The 18,363-nt window shown below is 48.4% G+C and overlaps 2 protein-coding genes across 3 annotated transcripts in view; one reads left to right on the top strand and one right to left on the bottom strand.

Annotated features, from left to right (window-relative positions):
* Positions 1-716: 716 nt before the first annotated feature.
* On the bottom strand, positions 717-11,749 carry SLC33A1 (solute carrier family 33 member 1). Of its 2 annotated transcripts, XM_074911996.1 has the most exons (6): positions 10,907-11,749; positions 6,772-6,962; positions 5,932-6,116; positions 4,875-4,992; positions 3,804-4,019; positions 719-2,113 (listed from the first exon to the last, which is right to left on the bottom strand). In XM_074911996.1, exons 1-6 carry the CDS (start codon positions 11,655-11,657, stop codon positions 1,946-1,948), a joined length of 1,629 nt encoding a protein of 542 aa, XP_074768097.1. In that variant the 5' UTR covers positions 11,658-11,749; the 3' UTR covers positions 719-1,945. The 2 variants fall into 2 exon arrangements, with proteins under 2 accessions (XP_074768098.1, XP_074768097.1); XM_074911997.1 differs by lacking the exons at positions 4,875-4,992; positions 6,772-6,962 and having other exon boundaries at positions 717-2,113.
* A 1,118-nt stretch (positions 11,750-12,867) lies between these two features.
* The window catches only part of GMPS (guanine monophosphate synthase), a 30,876-nt gene continuing 25,380 nt past the window's right edge, over positions 12,868-18,363 (top strand). The window contains exon 1 of the mRNA XM_074912118.1: positions 12,868-13,020. Coding sequence (XP_074768219.1) covers positions 12,994-13,020 — 27 coding nt within the window. The 5' untranslated portion in view covers positions 12,868-12,993. The remainder of the gene's footprint in view (positions 13,021-18,363) is intronic.

Raw genomic sequence — 18,363 nt, 5'->3', positions numbered from 1 at the left:
CTGGCACCTTCAGAAATAGTGAAACAACACTGAAAGGTAAAAAGCCAACTCAAACACCTGTGGATTTCATGTCCCATTTCCTGAAAGTCAGAAAAAATAAAAATCTCTAGGTCCAGACAAGATGCGATTAAAAGAAGTGGCTCGTTGTTCCAGTAAAGACCCGGAACTGAAGGGGCTGCAGAGTGAATCTGGGGGGGGGATCTGAGATGCACCCCCCTCTGACTACAGACCAGTGAGACATCCTTTTGGTGCATACGCAGAGGTGAAATTGGAAGATTTTTAGTTTGGGCAGTAAACCCAACGTGGTTTCATTTAGCCTGACTGATTCTGCTGCACTCGAAACAACTGGAGAGAAGGTGCTGGGGGGGCCGCAGCCCCCAGCTGGGGAAAGCTGCAGCTCGGGGGGCAGCTGCGGAGGAGGGAGAGGGGAAGGGACAGAGGAGCAGGAGTCAGTCCCCAGGGAAGCATCTGGTCACGCTGTCCTCGTTCGGACGCCTTCAGACTCCTCGTGCCACGCAGATGCTTTGTGCACACCCTCCGTGTCCCCTCCAAAACTCAGCACTAAGTTGCTTTTTTCCTGAAACAGAGAGCAACAAAGATCCACAAGCCCCTCCAGAGTTTAGAACCCCAAACTCGGGGTGCAGAACTTAAATATTGACAAGGCAAGAACCACAGAATGGAAAAGGAAATCATGTACCTTTCAAAGGTATTTTTAATAGTTTTTTGATAATGATGTACTGTATACATCCAACAACGTCCAAGTGCCCTCTCTCGGCGCACACTGTGCTGGCTGGACACCACTAAGGCACTCAGGAGGGAAGTCATTTTTAATAAATGCAACGGGAATGTTTCCACTACACAGCATCAGTAATAAATTTCTGTAGCAGCTCTACCACAGGATGTAGCTCGTTCGATTTCTGTGACAGCAAGTCGTACAGCAACTCGCTGGGAATTTGGCAAGTTTGTCACCACCTAATCACTCCCAAAGGCCCCAGTCCCCTTCTCTTACCCCTAGCTGGGGAAAGTCACATTTTTCCCACTGAGTTTGAAACTGAAGGTTTGAATTTTAGTGACCAAGAGGAACCAACACTATCAGTTCATTCTCTCAGAGCACCAACCCCTGCCAAAGGCCTGCGTGCCTGCCCGCTGAAGCCCACCTGCTGTGTGCTAGCCACCACACTAGCCAGGCTGCCTCTTCAGGACTTGGGGTGTAGAGTATTGTGCGTTACTCAAGTCCTACCTTACAGCATTTTTCATCAAGAAAAGTACCTTGAATGTAAATCAAAATGCTTTGAAACAGCAGAAATAAATTAAACAAAGGTAATTTGTTTATAAAAATATTTTCTTATAAATCTTTAAAGCTTATAAAAGCCAGAAAATACAGTTAAAAGAAACTCTGAAACATCTCATCCTTTGAAGTGTGGTTACAGTTCAGAAAGCAAGAAGGAACAAAGCCCACAGACATCTTACGTTTCTCTTCCCACAAGGAATTCCACAGTACAACACACTTAACCTACAAGTCAAAAGGCCTCTGACACCCTTCTCCGGGTCACCTCCCCACGTCAGATCATTTCTGTTTGAAAAGAAAGAGCTGGAGCTTGGCTGGCCATGCTGCTGTTTCAGCAGACACGGCACCAGCAGCTCTTCCATAGCTCCTGTACGGAAATTCAGACGTGGGTTACACCAGCAGCCATAACTCTGAAGCTGGAGCTGGGGATATGAATGGAGTACATAGGTGCTATTTTTTAACAATTACTTTCTGAACTTACGTTTTCATCTTGGGAGGGCAGGTGGTATCACATACAAACATACCACTGTCTCAGCCACCCTTGTTTTCAGTGTTGTGGCATTTAAAAATACTTATTTTCCTGTTTATTGATTATGGGATATGTCTCTGTAATAAAACTAAAACAACCTTGCTAGTCCATCCAGTGTTTAAACTGCATCAATTGGTCCTCTTGCACTTCCAGGAAGACTGTCCTTCCTCCTGCAGCTTTTTAAGTTTTGGCCCAAGTAGGAACCACCAGCCAAATCCCAGAATGACGCAGACGACAGATTCCACGTAGTAACCGTCCAGGGTAGTCACACAGGAACCGCCAGCTTTTGTGCAGAGCTGAAACCCAGAAGCAGAAGCTGATGCATTAAGTATTCTCTGGGAGATGCAGAAACACAAACTTTTAGAAATTAGGCATTAGATATCCACTGTTTTTCACTTGCTCTTGGTTATGACTAAATATAGTCGTTTACTCTCCCTTGTTTCGTATGGAGTTAGTAAGAGAGGCTTTCAAGCTTACCGTCAGTACCAAAAGTAACAAAACCATTCTAAAACATTTGGGAAATGGAACATATCAGCCCAAGGGGCTAACAATAGAAAACAGAAACTGCCCAGCTGTCTCACACTGGCCTGGAGATGCAATCACTGTTCTTAATCCCATGAAGACAGACTTTTTTTTTTTCCTTAGCCATCCAAACTGCTTCTTTAGGAATTATAATTTAATCTTTAGGAACTAGGAATTACATCTCACCACATGGAATCTGCAAATGGACAGTACAAAATGCTGCGTATTTCTGGGAAGAACAGGCCCAGGATGTTTTTTAATTGCAGAACTGGAAGTCAAAACCTCCAGCATTTAAAGGGTAAGTGTAAAGGCCGCGATGGTTTCTGCTGTTCAGCTTCCAATACTGCTATAACCCCAAAATAGATCAATACTCCGCGCTGAGGTTCTGCCAGCATTTTCATTATTCTGAGTCACGTCAAAATCAGATTAGGAATAAGAAGGGAGTGGTGATGGAATGTTACCAATGGGGAGGGTGTGAAAAAAGATCAGAGGAGTGAGGTTAAAGGAGGAAGGGCTGAAGTTCAGTAGAGGCCCAGGCACAGGGAACCTAATTAGTGGCAAACCAAGGAGAGACAGACTGAAAAGCACACGCTGCAGAAGCAGCTTCTCCTCTGCAACCAGGAAAAACTGCAACTCCAGTTCAGACAAGTCATGTTTGACTCCTGGAATACTTTGTTTATTTAGAGAACCTCCACATCCCAAAGAGTCCTGGCATTTAGAAGTGAAATACATCTCAGTCATGAGTAAGGAAAAAAGAAAAACCCAAGAAAAACCCCTCAAACATTTCCAGCCTTCCAAGCAGTCGCGTTAAAACTTCTCATTTGCTCGTGAGGAGGTGAATTTGAAACTCTGCTTCGCAGGCAGTTTCGCATCCTGCTGTCTGATCTGTGCACAGCACGGTCTTTGTTCTCCTCCCCAGGACCGGGAAGGCAGCCAGTCCCACCGCGGCTGCACGCGGGAAGTGGAGATCAAAGCCCGAGAGCCAGTAACGTCACAGGAGAAGGTATCAAGGTATCTGGATAGGAAGCCTCCAGAAAAACAGAAGGAAAAAAACCTACCACAAAACTTCGGGGGCTTGGGGGACAGCCAGCCTGCCAAGAACAGAGCGCCTAATCCCACAACTGAACTTAGCAAGGTTTACCCTCAAAAATATAACTGCAGCCTCCTTGTACCACAGAGAATGGGGCACCAACCTAGTGCTTCTACCACTGGCTTTTCATCCCAGCCCAGAGAGAAATGGACAACTACTCTGCAACCACAAATCTTTGTTAAGATGTTAGTTATTAAGAGCGTACAGATAAAAACAGACTTGATTTTATCACAGGAAAATTAGCTCGATCAATGGGAGTTTTTAAGCATAAGCCACGCACTACAAAGGTTTTCAAAGGCAAAAAAAAAATACTAAGAGAAGCAATTTCATCAAGAAATAATTGAACAGAGGCCTTGACAGCCTCCAAAACTTACTTCTGCAGCGACTGTAGTTGCACAGGTCTGTTCCCGGGCCCCCGCGCACTCTTTCACCGTGAGCGGGTCCACAAGCCAGAGTGCCACGGTGGAAGGCCAGTTCCCCCCCAGATTTGACACCGTGTTCAGGAGCGTCATGTAGGTCCCTCCAATCAGCGGATCGCTGACTTTGGCGTTGAAAGCCATTATTGCAACATACATGCTATACAGCGTGATCTATAGAAGAGGGGGGAAAGCCCACAGGACAGTAAGGTCTCCCCACTCACAGACAGCAACAACTGAAAACCCTGACATAAAACTGTTCTAAAAGATTGTCTGAAGGTAGCAACATTGAAAAATAATCCCAACAGCTTAAAATTGCACAAGAGAGAAAAGTACTTCTGCAGTCTGATTCTCTGCTAACACCAAGAAGTAGCCTTGCCACTTGGCTTGTGTCATGCTGGGATGGAGCCAGTCTCACATGCACAGGAATGATGTGGGTTATCAGACTGAAGTGTAATAAGAGCAGCTAAAATAGCACATAAAAAGAACACTTTTGCATTTAAAATCAACTCTCAAGGCACTGCATACATTTTAGTTCTGACCCAAAGCTTTGTAGCAGGCACTTGGTTTCCAGGCCTTTGGATCAGATTCATTGTTACGTTCCTCCAAAATCAATAGTCTTTTTTTTAAGACCAGGATCACCTCACTTTATAGATCTGCACAATAAGCACAATCATCATCATGCCTATGAAACTCAGGCAGAATGGAGGGATTTCTCCAACTCCACCATGCCTCTGAGCTCCTGGGTTTGGGGAACAAAACAAAAAACAATCTAGGAAACAAAAGAAGGTCTGGTCAACTAGAAGTAACTCCACGGAAGATGTTCAGTGGAGTATGTGGAAGAGGAAGAAATGGTACTGGCAAGAGTATCAGAAGTAAATACAGCCATGGAGAACACAGGTCAGGCTTAGAGGAATTCTAGTATAACTCTGGAGAAAAGCAGATAGTGGCATTTATAGTCTCCTGCTGGTTGATAGGGAAACCCCCTGTCCCCATGCCCCTCCCCTTCCCAGACACAGCGGATGTTACCTGGTGTAAAGCATAACTCAACAATACTACAACATAGTAGTAGACAGGAAATCCTCTTTCGTGTTTCACTTGAGGAGTCCACCACACCAAAAAAGCAAATTCCAGACCAAGTAGTAGTCTGGAGGAGTGAGAAAGAGAATTTGTAATTCAAGTAATTCTTCCCAACTGTCTCCTTCATACAAAGCAACTATCGACTGTTTACACATACAGAATACATTAAAATAGTTTCTATCTAAATAGTTACAACTATTTCTATCTTAGAATTAGATATTTAATATTTGATGAGCACTGAAATCGTGAACATTTTATACCTAAACAATTCTGTCTTCCATATAAACACAATTCACTGCCAGATGTCCTATACTAGCTTTCTCCCTTGCCCCTTCACACAGAAATTTATTTTTACAGAAAGCAACACACCAGATATCCAACCAAATTCAGATGGAGCAAGACTTACTTTTTTTTTTTTTCTGAAAACATACATAGTTTTATAAGAATATGTTAAAGTAGCAGCTACATGTTACAGACATGTTGCTCGATTTACTGAGTAACAGCATGAGGTACTTTGCTGGATTCGCTGGCTTTACAATTCCATAAGCAAACTCCTGTATGAAGCACTAAACGCAGAAATGAGATGTCTCCCGGTCTGCACCAGCCTGACTCTGCTTCTTCCACTCTCCGTCCCCTCAGCAAAGCACTCGTGCAGCAGATGCACCCAACGGCCCGTCAGGGGAAGCGCAGGGAACGTCACACACGCAGTGCCAGGCCCAGTCAGAGCGGCCCCTCAGTAAGGAACCATCCACACGGCGTAAGAGCAGGAGAGCACTGCCCTAATGCTGCTGAACATGCTGCTAAAAACCACCTCACGCTCTGCTTTCTTCCGTGTGATACCACGTGAACTACCTTCAAGCATCGAGACGCAGAGAATTCAACTCACTTGAGAATTCTGACCTACTTTCTTGTATCTGGAGGTCAGAGAGTTACACAAGAAACCCTACACTTGATCTGAGCATGCAAATTGCTACGCTTCTATAAAATGAGATTTGTCTGGTTTTACCTGAAGGGCATAGCTTTGTAAAACGTGTTCAGTGGCTTGGGGCCTGCTGTGTATTTGCTGATAATCAGCGGCAGTATTATCTGTAAAGGAACCATCGGAACTGCCAGCAGAGCTAAGTGCTCTTTCGGGACTCCCTCTTCCACCAGTTTGAGTCCTGTCACTGCATCTGCTGCTGAAAATCCAACCTGCAATAGGAGTTCAACAAAATAAACTGAGGAAAGCAGTGAGTTTGCCTAGAAATCCAGTTTACTCAGTATTAAGTACATTGAGAAGTGTGATAGAGTACAAGTCACTTCTGTCTCTGATTTGATTTCCAAGTAAGTTCTCTGACAGACACCCCCTTATTGCCATCGGCCCCCAAGCTATACCAAGAACATTAAATGTAGCAATGACATTCATGCCCCTGCCTTCACTGCTGTTGGTGTCCACAGTGGCCTCTGTGGCCAACAAGCCACAGAAACCTAGTTTGTACAGAGCTGCAGGTTCTGAGAGTCGTATTTAGGTTAAATGAAACATTTTCCGTCCTTTTAACTGCAGACTGCACAAACAGCCCAACTGTTTAGAAATGTTTAAAGCCAAATTGCTACAATACTAGACTGCAACCAAACTTCTCTTTAATGCTTGTATGAACACTCCAAAAAGCTCAAACAAATGTTTTTTTGTTGTACAACCCTGCTTAGCGTGATGATAGAAGCAACTGTTTCAAATTTCATGTGAAAATTCAGAACTCTGATCAAAACCACCAGCAAAACTAAGAAATAAGTTACATCACCAGGACTCAGCAGCCTTTCAGACAATGGTATCACCAGCATCTAACAATGCGTACATGTATTTACTTACTTTTGCTGTGAGAATCAAGAGACAGAAAGTAAGAACTGCCGGCATCTTGATTATTGAAAATAGCAGCCTGTATGTATCCGTGATGCCTTTAGTTTCCTCTTTTGTTTGAGTTAGTTCTTTGTTTTCCTTCTTCAAAAGGGCAACCAGTGTAGTGGTAATTAAAAAGACAGCTCCCCAGAAAAACAGAAAATCTGGAGGGGAAAAAAAAAAATAAAAAAAATCCTTCTAGCAGCCATCATCAACACTTCATTAACATTTCACCGAGTAGCTAAAATGCAATTATTTTGCAAAAATATAAACCCAATAATCAAAAAATTGAATAAAAACATCACTCATTGACCCTCCTAAAAACAAGCAACAAAAGGAAACCAAACACACAGCTACCTCCAGGCACTGACACTGCTCCTCCTCACCCCTCACTCTATAACCACATGTTTGCTCCAGGTCTGAGACAGAAGAGCAGCGGCAAACCAGGCCCCTTCCCTGGTGTTCACCGTGTGTTATTATCACAGTGAGCATGTTGGAGGAGAAACAGAAAAGAAAATGAAAGTTTTGAAAGATTACACATACAACCGCTAAAAGCTGATAGAGGAAAAACCACGTTTAACATTACAAGACGGGGAAAAAACTTCAGAGGAAGAAGTTATTGGCAACTCTGCAGATGATTTACTGGATGTAACCATTCTGTGCCTCAATTCTCTACTCCCTGCACAACATCTATCTACCACCTGAAGGAAACAAAGATTTATGAGTGTAAAGATGGCCTGATGAAAGTTCTTACAGTTGTAAAGAGCCACTCAAATATGTCTGGTTTAAGTGAATATTATACTATAAGCAGATTTAATATTTGCTAAATCGTGGATTTGAAGGCAGCGATAGTAAAAACACCCCAGTATTTTACGACAAGTACTTTTTGAGTTAGTGAATGGATTAATCTAAGATAATCCTATCCTCTACCTTTATGAAAGAGGCAAGAAAGAACCCAGTAGCATGCAGAGGGTAAGGCAGAAGTAGCCTTTTATCTTCCTGGTCACGAGCAACTCCAGAAGCCTCACGGTGACTTGAAAGTAAGCAGCGAGGGCTGGTGAAAGGGCAAAGACAGTGCAAAGGTTTAGTCAATTATTAGCTGCTTCTTAGGCACAGGAAGAGAACAAGCACAACAAGCATGGATGAAAACGTGGAAAGACTCCTTTAGATATATCCTACCACCCTCAGTGTAAAGGAAAAAAGGCATTTCAAACCATTTTCTGCTGCTTCCACAGCAGCTACTTTCCCCTTTTCTAAAGTAAAGAAGATCTTGTAACCAATGCTGTCAGATTGCTCTCCCCTCTGTTAAAAAAAGGTACCCTGAACATACTTTTTTTTTTTAATTAAAAGATGAATTTTTAGAGAGCCAAGCTATCACAGCTACTGTCTACAAAAGACATTCAGGAGTGGTACTCTAATAATAGCACCGAGCGTTATCACCGCAGCGAGAGCCCTACAGCGTGAGGACGGGAACAGAAATAGCTCCGAGCATCATCGCGTGAATACTCTTGATCGAGTCGCCCCTGAGCAGCTACAGTGCAGCAGCACAACGGCTGGATTGGCAACAAAACAACGACAAAAAGCCATATTATATAATAGTGCAGATTAAAAAAAAAAAAATGGTTTGGGGGTTGTAGGCAGTTTACACAAAAATACTGTATTTGAAAGGAAGTGTATCTTGAAATCCACTCACAAGCTGCAAGCAAAAGAACTTTAAAATTGTAGCTCGCACAAGGAATTTCTAACACAAAGTTTCCAGTGCCACTGCTGCTGGCTCCCCCCATCCTTATTTCATCCCTGCCTCTACACTGTTCCTAACAAAATAAACGACTGTGCTGGGGCAAAGCAAACTTTCGAACTAGATCAGGGCCTGACCAGGCTGGAAAATAACCCCACCAAGGTGTGCAGGGGTACAGGCGTTCCATCACAACAGCTTTTGGTAACTGTACAGCTACACATCTCCTCCCAGGAACAAGAGTGCTCCAGTCACTGACCCAGGTCAGTCTGGGCTGCCTTGCAGGGAAACTCCTTCCTGCACTTGTGCTTCACCTCTCTTCCTTCATGCTGGAACAAGAATCAACAAACCCAGCCAGTAAGCTTCTCCCCCCCAAAAATGACTTGAGCAGCAGCGTGCTAAACTCATATACACGCTAGCACAACCAATAAGCCCAGTGAAATGTATTTCTCATTTTCTTCTCTAGAACTTTAGCCTGAAAAACATAACACAGCATTTGCTTTGATGAATGGTTTCACATTTGTTCCTGTTATTTCCCGAAGTTAATGAGAAAGATAGATGCTGTTGCTCCTCGACGACTTGAAGCTGACCTGGGATCATGAAGCTCTGACTCGGTCTTTCCCTCGCATTGGCACGCAGCCTACAACGAAAGCGTTCAGAAAACTATTCACCTTTTCAAACTGTAAAGTTTTCTGCTGCTTTAACTGCCCGAACTGGCTCATCACGAGCCCCGTTACAACCAGCGCTAGGACCAGAGAGCCACGCTCCTCCTTTCAGTGAGCGGGGTTACAGTGCTGCTGCTCTGCAGCTGCTGCGGGAGAAACGTGGACACAGCAAATTGTGGCGCAGTCACATCAACAAGGGAAAAAGAAAATTTCTTGCAGCCAGTTTTACCACCCAAAAAAAACATATCCTGCAACTATAGTGTCAGAGTTACTTGCTTTTCTTACTCCACCCAGATTAGTACTCCAGGACAAGTTAAACAGGTTGCATTGCTGTGTTTTGGTTTGGAGATATTTTGTTTTTTTCCAAAGACAGGACTCCTGTAATAGTAACAAATCCATTTATATAAACAGTACTGAGAAAAAAACAAAACAACAAAAAACCTGGACAGTGGAGGTAAGTATAGACAAACCAACTCTAAACTATGATACACCAGTTACTTGCCAGTTGCATCAGCAGTAAAAGACGTTAGTGTGCGGCTGCAGCAAGAGGGAAGGGATGAACTGCAGGGCAAGGGAAAACAAAGCACAGCAGTAAAGCAGCGGGGTTACTCTGAGGCTATGCTTGCTGACATATAAACCAGACACAAGGTTATCAACAGGAAGGAAAGAGGAAGACTAGTTAGCAATCGTGATAGCTGCACAGACAAAATTAAGTACAGCAGTCTTGGAAACCGAGAGCTGGATTTATCGATAAAACAGGTACAGGACAGAAAGCAAAAACTAGCTTTTATACAACAGTTGAACTCAGTTTTGCCATACCTTTTCTCTTACATGATACAGGCAGAGCAATCAGTGTAAGAGAGGGAAAAGAAATTAAAACCATGAGGATTTACCCTTCTTTGCTAGCCATGGTCACCTGGAGACTGCAACTAGAAGTGGTGCCAGTTTTTTCTGTCCTCCCATAAACTGAGCTGGCTAAAAACCTTGCAACCAAATCATGTGTGTTTCAAGCAACTCCGAGGTAATACACCTAACATCAACCACCACATGTAACCTTTCTGAAAAAAAAATCCCAACCAAACAACCCAAAACCCACCAAACAGAAGACATCCCTACACTAACAGCTAGTTATGGTTGGATTAGCAGGCTCCATTTAATTCAATAAAGCAAACAGAAAACACCCCTTAGTTTACTAAAATAAGACCTTCCTTCGGAAATTGGCTACGCAGTCAACCCTAAACACTCGTCTTTTGTACATCTGTGAACAATACTATCTTGGAAGAGCCAATTTTTTTAAAAAAATTTCCTCTCTCCTTCCTCCCAAGAGATGTTCTTAAAAGGCCTCATTAAAAAGAGGAAAAGCTTTTGATATGTTCGGGTTTTTTTAAACAATAATTTATCCCACAGTCATTAAACTGGGGGGGGGAGAAAAACGCTCTCTAAAGTGCTTAGGTCAGCCAAGATAATGACAAGGCAGGTTTCCCACACCCTCAGGCCCAGAGGAGCCTGCAAGTCCAGGGCACGTAGCAGTGGACTCCGCCAGCCTCCGGCCAGGCTGTGATTTCTCATGGGCCGGGGACAATCTAAAGCTGCTCCGTTCACCGTGCCAAACCACTGCTGCTCTGAACGGAGCTTTGGTCCAGGCTCCGGGAAGAAGCATCCCCATCCCAGCATCAGCACGCACAGGCTGGCCGCAGCCAGGCAGTACCTGAGAGGGTAACAATCCCTCGGGGCTGGGGCTGGAACCGCAGGTACTTGTTGCAGAAGGAGGCCGACTCGAGGGCCAGAAAGAGAACGTTGCCCAGAAAGTAGCCGGCCGTCTGGCCCACGGAGTTGCAGGTGGAGGCGTAGCCCACGTTCTCCCTGGACAACATGGTGAGGGCCCAGCCGTCCACCGCAATGTCCTGCGTTGCCGCCAGGAACTCGAAGAGGAAGAAAGTCACAGTGAGGGCCACCACGTCGGGGCCCCGGCCCTCCCCGTCGCCCAGCAGCACGTCCACCTGGGTGGACATGTAGATCATGAAGAGCCCCAGGACGTACTGCGTGGGCACCAGCCAGGACTTGCGGCGGCCGAAACCCCGCAGGTAGACGGCGTCCACCAAAGGAGCCCAGAGCAGCTTGAGGCTGAAGGGCCAGAAGACGAAGCTGAAGAAGGCCTGGTCGGTGTAGCTGGCGCTCTTGCTCTGCAGGATGAGGGGGACGCTGCCCGCCAGCCCCAGCGGGATGCCCTGCAGCACGTACAGCACCAGCAGCAGCAGGATACTGCCCAGCTCCGCCCGGCACCCCCGCGCCCCCCGCGCCCCCGCCTCCGGCAGCAGCGCCTCGGCCTCACCGCCCGGCAGCCCGTCCCCGCAGAGCGCCCGGGCGGGCGGCGCCTCGCTCCTCACGTCCAGGCAGCGCTGCTGGCTGCCGGCCCGGCGCTGCCGGCCGCCCTCCTTAGCCGCGATGGCGGGCGACATGTCCCCGGCGGCCGCCCGGGGCTCGCGCCGCCTCCCCACAGGCCCAGGCGGGAGCGCGCGCTGAGGAGACGCCGCCGGCCGGCCCGGCCGCCGCCGCCCCGCCCCTTCCGGGCACGTACGGCCCGCGGCAGGCGTGGCTGCGTCTCATTGGTCCGTCGCGGAGTGACGCAAGACGGCCGCCCCGCCCCGCCGCGTCCCTGAGGGGCCGGCCCCGCCGCGCGGGTCACGGCGGGCGGCGGCTCCAGGGCTCACCGGAGCCCGGGCGGGGAAGCAGGCACCTCCGGGCGGGGAGAGGGGCGCTGCCCGGCCGCCCCCGGCCCCGCGGCAGCTCTGCCGGGCTGATCCCGGCGCTTCCAAACCTTAATAAAAGTAAAGTTCCTCCATAAAAATCAAGTTTCCGTAACAATAATTAAGTTCCTTTTTTTTCCCCTCTTTGGGTCTCCTGTACTATCTCCTGTACAAGGTAAGCGAATATTACTTCCCTGTCCGTCCCCCCCCGTTCTGCTACCCATTATTTTTGCAGTTACACGACAATTAACGCAACAAACGCACTTTGCGCGTCTCGATTTTCTTCCGTTTTTAATGCTTTAAATATTCTATTTTTCTTTTTTAATTCCTGAAAGACCCATCGCAGCTGTAACACAATTAAAACATTTAGAGCAAAAATAGCACACTGGTATTACCCTCAGCACAAAATCGCTTGGGACGTGCCGGTGGAACCAGATCCCGGTTTGTAATTCCACGTGTCACTCGAATTCTTACACTTTAAGCAAGGAGAATAATAAAAGCTCGGAGAAGGGTGTCAGAAGTACTTTGGGAACGTCACAGGCAGACTTTCAGTGATGTGGCCGTTTTCCTGAGTGTCTTTTAAGAAATTCCACCCGAGCAGAAATAGGAGATGCACTTTATACCGTGCGATACTGACGCACAGAAAAACTTATTGCAAAGCCTTGGTTTCTGCCCTCAGAACCGGCAGAAACGAGCCCCGGGAGCTCCCCGCCGCGCTCCGGGGGCATCCCCGGTGTTAAACCCGCCCGGGGCCAGGCGCGGGAGCCCCGGGGCGAGGCCGGGCCGCGGCCGCTGTCTCCGCCGCCGTCCTCGCCGTTACTCCGCCCGGGCCAACACTGGCCCCGAGCCCCCAAAGCCCGGGTGCTGACCCCAAGGCGCGCCGCTCCGCCCCTTCCGCCGGAGCGCGGGGCCGGGCCGGGCCGGCTCCTCCTCCCCGCGGCGGAGGCGCAGCCGGGCGGCATTAGCTCATCGCGGCGGCGGCTCCTCACGGCCCTTTCTTCCCGCTCCCCGCCTCGGGGCCGCTCCCCGCCGGTCGGAGGCAGCTCCCATGGCCCTCTGCAACGGAGACGCCAAGGTCAGTGCCAGGGCGGCCCGGCCCGGGACGCTGCCCGCCGCCCGCCCGGGCCTGGCGGGGCTTTGTGCTGCCGGGCCCGGCCCGGCTCGGCTCGGCCCGGCCTGGCCGGCGGGCACATGGCGGGGCCTGGCCTTCCCCCGCCGCCGCCTCCCGGGGGCTGCGGGCGGCCCTGCGGCGCGGAGCAGGCCCGGGGGGCCGCCGCGGCGGCTGTGGGCACCGCGGGGCCGGTGCCTGCGCCAGCAGCCCCCAGCTCTCCGCGCCGCTCTGCCCGCTCAGGCGCCACGGCGGTTGCTCTGGGAGAACGAATTCATCGGCCCGTCGGGATTTTGATCGGATTTGGGTTAAGCGTTGGCTGACGCCGGGGCCGTTCGGCGCCTTGCGCGGCCTGCGCTGCCTCCGGGCCGAACCCAGACGGGGGGCTCCGCGGGGGTGCGGCTAGCACCTTTCCCAGCAGCTGGCCACGCCACTCGGGTTCGTGTCCTGACGGGAACGGTCGCTCCTTAAGCTAACCGGAGGGAAAAGTGGGTTTGCTGAATCGCGGTGTCCCTGGCCTGGTGACCCTGGGGTCATGCCGCTCCCTCAGCGTCGCCCTGTGGCCAGTTTGCAGCAATAGTGGCAAAAAAGACGCGTGTGGATGGAGTCCTCGTGTGCCAGAGCGACTCGCATGCCTTTGTGAAGTTGGAAGTTTTTTTCTTAATGCAACTTCTGGACCAGAACCCGCAAGTTGTCTCAAGCTGCTTTTGTAGTAGGACAAAAGCCCTGTCCAACTCTTTTTATCGAGCTCAGCGGAAAGCAGGTTTTGAGGGCTTTTCTTAAGTGTGCACTTGGTCCCTACTTAAGTTTGATGACGTGCTTTTTCCCTGGCCGTCGACACAATCCCCTTTCCTGGCCGGGGCTGCTCTCGAGGCTCCTCTCCCCTGGGTGGCTGCACCCAGGGCCGGCCGTGCCCCGCGCAGGAAGCGGGTAACGAGAGCGGTTTCCGCAGGGGCCCGGCTCCCAGCAGCCACTGGAAATCCGCGTGCGGCTTACGTTTGTTAAAGTTTGAGATAACGGGTCGGGGGCTCCTCTGTCAGTCTCAGGGGTTGCCTGAGCTTGAAGGAGTTACTTTCTTCTTACACTTTGAAAAAATATGAGTAACTGCTTAATTTTAATACCACAGGGAAACAATTAATCTCTTGTAAAACCTGTGCTGGCTTGAAAGCGCCAGATCAAGGCTCCTGGTTTAGGCTTGTCCTAAGTTGTTATTGTGGGTGAAAGCTCAGGGCTGAGGGCTCGGACAGAGGGGCTGCTGCTGCAGACCGGGCTCTGCCGGGTGCTCCGTGGTGCTCCAGAAGATGACTGTTCCGTATGTTAATGCGGTTTATAAATTGCGCTAATGAAAATCCTGCGAGCGTGTGGGTGTGTGAAATGCTGAAAAATTCCCTGATTCTTCAGAAAGTGGGCTGTTAGGAACCTGCAAACTTAGTTTAAAGCACTACGTAGGTACGCTGAGGAATAAGATATGCAGTGTCCTTAGCGGGTAAGGCAAGCCTGATGGCAGGTTTTGTACCACAGCTCGTTATAGAACTCATAATATTTTTTGACACACAAAAAAAACCCCAGCAGCGATGGAAGCTTTTTTTCTTCCAGTGTTACCAAGTGGTGGAGCTGAAATGGTGGCTCTGAGCTGACCCTTGCTGGTGCAGCTGGAGGTGACGATAGGGTTGAGGTGACGATAGGGTTGAGGTGGCGCTCGGGGCCGTAGTTCTAGGTCTCGGGCCCAGGAAGCAGCGGGCGGATGGCAGTGTGTAGATACAGCAGGGTGAGCGCTTTAGTTGTTTCATCAGTCGTAGAGAACAGTAGGAATCTTTCACATATGACATGGTTTTCAGGGTGACTTGTGATTTGAATTAACTAGGGATGGGCTTTCCCCTCCCATTTTTCTCTTGGTGTACACAAGTTCCATTCTTAGTTCTTGGGACGTGAGTTCTGTCTGCTCTGCCCCAGCCCCTGTCAAACCAGCTTCCACAGGAGTTCTCAGAAATAACAAGTTCTCCAGATTTTTGTGAAAACAGACCAGGAGAAGACAAGGAACTCTAGCTATACCCCTACTGAGAGGAAAAAGAGCTTTTGTTAGAAACTGGAGGATCCCTACTAGGAAGAGGTGCTGGCTCCATAAACCCTTTCCCCGCAGCAGCCGGGCTGCCTGGTATCCTCTTCTTCTTTGTCCTGGCATGCTTATGGTACACAGCCACATGAGCTGATCTGCCATGTTGGCTGCACATAAACAGCATCTGTTCCTTTTTCAATTTTACTAAATGGAGTTTCCCATGTTAAATTCAGGTTCAAAATCTCTAGCCTTGGACCTGTGCCTTTAAATAAATAAAGCCAGATCCTGTACCGACTTAGCACCTTTCTTCCTCTTTTTCCATGTGATTTATGGTAGCGTTTCTCTTTAGAGCTGAACCTCCCTATAGTTCTACTTTACCTCAAGAATGAAGTACAAAAACTCCTCTGACACAGTCCGTGTGGTGGTAGTCGCCTGCGTTAACCCCCGGGATGGGGCTGGTTTGGGTGTGAGCTGGGGATGTGCTGCGACGCTGCCTATGGGAAAGGAGGACAGTGGGCAGTGCCCAATTATTTCAGCCTCTAGTTTAGCCTAAACCCGTGTCTAAGGGAGCAGTCAGTCATTAGGCCACCAGTTGAATGATTTTTTTTTTTCTTTTACTTTTTTTCTGGTGAGGTGCGTGTTGCCTTGCTCATCTTGCACGTTCCCCGTAAGGAGAGCGGTGTTGCTCGATGGCTGCAGTGCTTTACCGGATTTTAGCCCAAATGCCCTTTGCATCTGAGGAAAAACCTTCTGACCTGTGATTAGATGCTGGCTTTTGAGATTTTGGGGAGGGTGTTAATGGACTCCCAGCAAAACTCTGCTTGAAGCCTTACACAGCCATCTTTCAGGGCCACATAAAGGACTAAGAAGTAATTCTCCCGCTGATGCAGCCGCCCCTGCAGCGTTCTCCGGTCACTGCGTAAGGCGGTGCCAGGCTCCCCGAGAACGTTGGAGCAGGGTCGGTCAGGGAGGGGTTTGCCAGCTGGGGCCAAGTGCTCACGGCTGGGCGAAGGGGGGGTGTCGCTGTCCTGCTTTTGCTGAGGGGAACGGAGGAAGGTGTGGGTTCGTTTGAGACACAGACCTACTTACGCTGCCTTATGCAACGTTTCTCAAGCTACTCTCAATGCAACTTGGAGCTCTTTTTGTTTTCATGCGTGTGTCTCCCCCGGAGCTGTTGCTTGGGCCCAGCTGACTACACCTGGCTGCTCCAAGCACTTTGGTGCCTTCAGGGTCAGGCGCTGAGAACGAGATTTATTTGCTAGCTGGAGATGTAAACGCTTGGCCCTGGGCCCAGCTGAGCTGATGCCAACAATAACTTGGATTTAGTCCTTTTTTATCGTAAAATGTAAAAGCTGCCTTCGCGGAGTTGTACTCCTTCCTTCTCACTCATTCTGCAGGTTCTGAGGGGTGGTCTGGGGGTTGGGAGACACGAGGGTACGACGTGCAGGTGGCACTGCTGGCAGGTGGGACCTGTCCGTGCGAGGGCTGGCTGTGTGCCGGGGGCTCTGCAGGGCACTGCTTACGTCCCACCCTGCTCTTTTGTGGGTGGAAGGGGACAGTTTCAGACACCGAGCCGAGAGGGCTGCAGAGCTCTGTCTCTTTATGGTACAAGCTACAGCACATGCTCTGAAAGGGACTTTTAGTAAGAAATACTGCAAGGAACAGTGTTTGCCACAAGATGGGATCAGGAGAGAGACTAAGGATGTCAGTCTTTCTCGCAAGAACTGCTAATTTAGAAGTTTCTAGGTGAAAAGGCCCAGAATTATTCTAAAAGTGATTCCTTTCCACAAGAAGGGAAAGCAATTCTGGTGACCTCTCCATCTGGCCCCAAAGGGTTTGAAGGGGTCTTTGCTGCTGAAGTCTGCTGTCCTCCAACACGTGCCCTTTTTGTTGTGTAACCCAAGACAAAAAAAGTCATTAAGAGCTTCCCATCAGGCCTGCTCAGCTACCAGCTGAAGGAAGGAAATTAAGTAACTAGCTCTAACCTGGATTTAGGCTTTTGAGGGATTTAGCAGTATTTTTTTTGGTTTATGTCTTTTAATTTAGATTAAACCTTTTCCAGCTAGTGTAAACTTTACAAGTTCCCCGTGTGCTTGCCTTCCTTGACTAATTTAAAAGACAGTTATCTGAGGTATCTCTTGGTAGCTGAGGAAGAAAGCTCCAACGCAGCCTTTGCTGTGTGTTTCTTGGGGAGAACGTGTCCCAACAGGACGATGATCTCCTCCAGAATGACCTGTGGTTGATGTGGGAGTGATTATCTGACCCACACGGAAATACCGTGGCATGCTGCAGGCTGCCCCAGCTTCCTTCGGAGCCTGGGCAGCGCTGGTGGAACCTCCTGTGAGCCCTGGGTCGAAGGATGTGTTGCCTGGTACAAACATGCAGAACAACTCCAACATGCCGTAATTAAAACTTGAAACGGTCGTATAAGCTCCAGGATGTGTTTTGAGGCAATGTTTGCTGAAGTAAAAACCTTTCCAGTTTTTCCTTCATCAAACTACATTGGCAAGGAAGCAGTGTAAGCTTGAAGTTAAGGGGAAAACACCCCCAAAGTAAGCCGTTTCTTTAAGCAACAGAATTTTTTCTGCATGAATTTCTTGGTGTCTTACAGTGTGGTTGTGTTCACGTTCTTCATGAAGATCCTCTGATAAGGACACTTCCATGGAATAGCTGCCTCTTTTCACAATTTCTTTTTAAAAAAGCAGAAACTTGTCCTCATGTTTTCTAGCCCTCTTTCAGATTTAGTTGAAGTTGGCTGACCAATTCAAATGTGACGGGGTCAAAGGGAACCATTGCTTTGTTCTGATGTGCAATCTGCTTGAATGCTGCATTCAAAAGTTGGTTGGGTTTTTTTTAAAATCATTTAGCAAGAGACATTTGTTCTCGATTTCTCCTTTTTATTCTCTCCAGGAGGTGATGTCAAGTGAAAGTTCAGCATATGAGGCAGTGTGATGGGGAAAAACATTTTTCTTCTGACTTTGTGCTGTCCTGTTTTGCTTGAGAAAAAGGCACATGCTCTTAATTATCATGGAGTGTGCTGGGTTTTATATGGAACTGTAAAATGGAAAAAGCTGGAGTGGAGAACAGGACATATGGTTTCTTATTTATGGAAAGCTCTGCCTTCATTAGTTTATTAGCATATTTTTTTTTCCCCTAATTTGTACCACATTTGGTTTTGGGGATGGGGATGTCACGTTTGTGCAGCTTGGGAGGGAAGTGCTGTGTTCACACGTAGCCCCTTTATCTTGCCAGTG

This window comes from Athene noctua, chromosome 8 (genome assembly GCF_965140245.1).
Source record: "Athene noctua chromosome 8, bAthNoc1.hap1.1, whole genome shotgun sequence".
Classification (NCBI taxonomy): domain Eukaryota; kingdom Metazoa; phylum Chordata; class Aves; order Strigiformes; family Strigidae; genus Athene; species Athene noctua.
This window is presented reverse-complemented; position numbering and strand designations above follow the sequence as displayed.

What these genes read in the sequence shown, in the direction of transcription:
- SLC33A1 (XM_074911996.1), bottom strand. Translation starts at nt 11,657, where the DNA reads ATGTCGCCCGCCATCGCGGCTAAGGAGGGCGGCCGGCAGCGCCGGGCC. An exon ending in TCTTGATTCTCACAGCAAAA is followed by an intron (nt 6,117 to 6,771) that starts GTAAGTAAATAC and finishes CTCCTATTGCAG; the next exon opens with GTTGGATTTTCAGCAGCAGA. An exon ending in TACAAAGCTATGCCCTTCAG is followed by an intron (nt 4,993 to 5,931) that starts GTAAAACCAGAC and finishes TCACTCCTCCAG; the next exon opens with ACTACTACTTGGTCTGGAAT.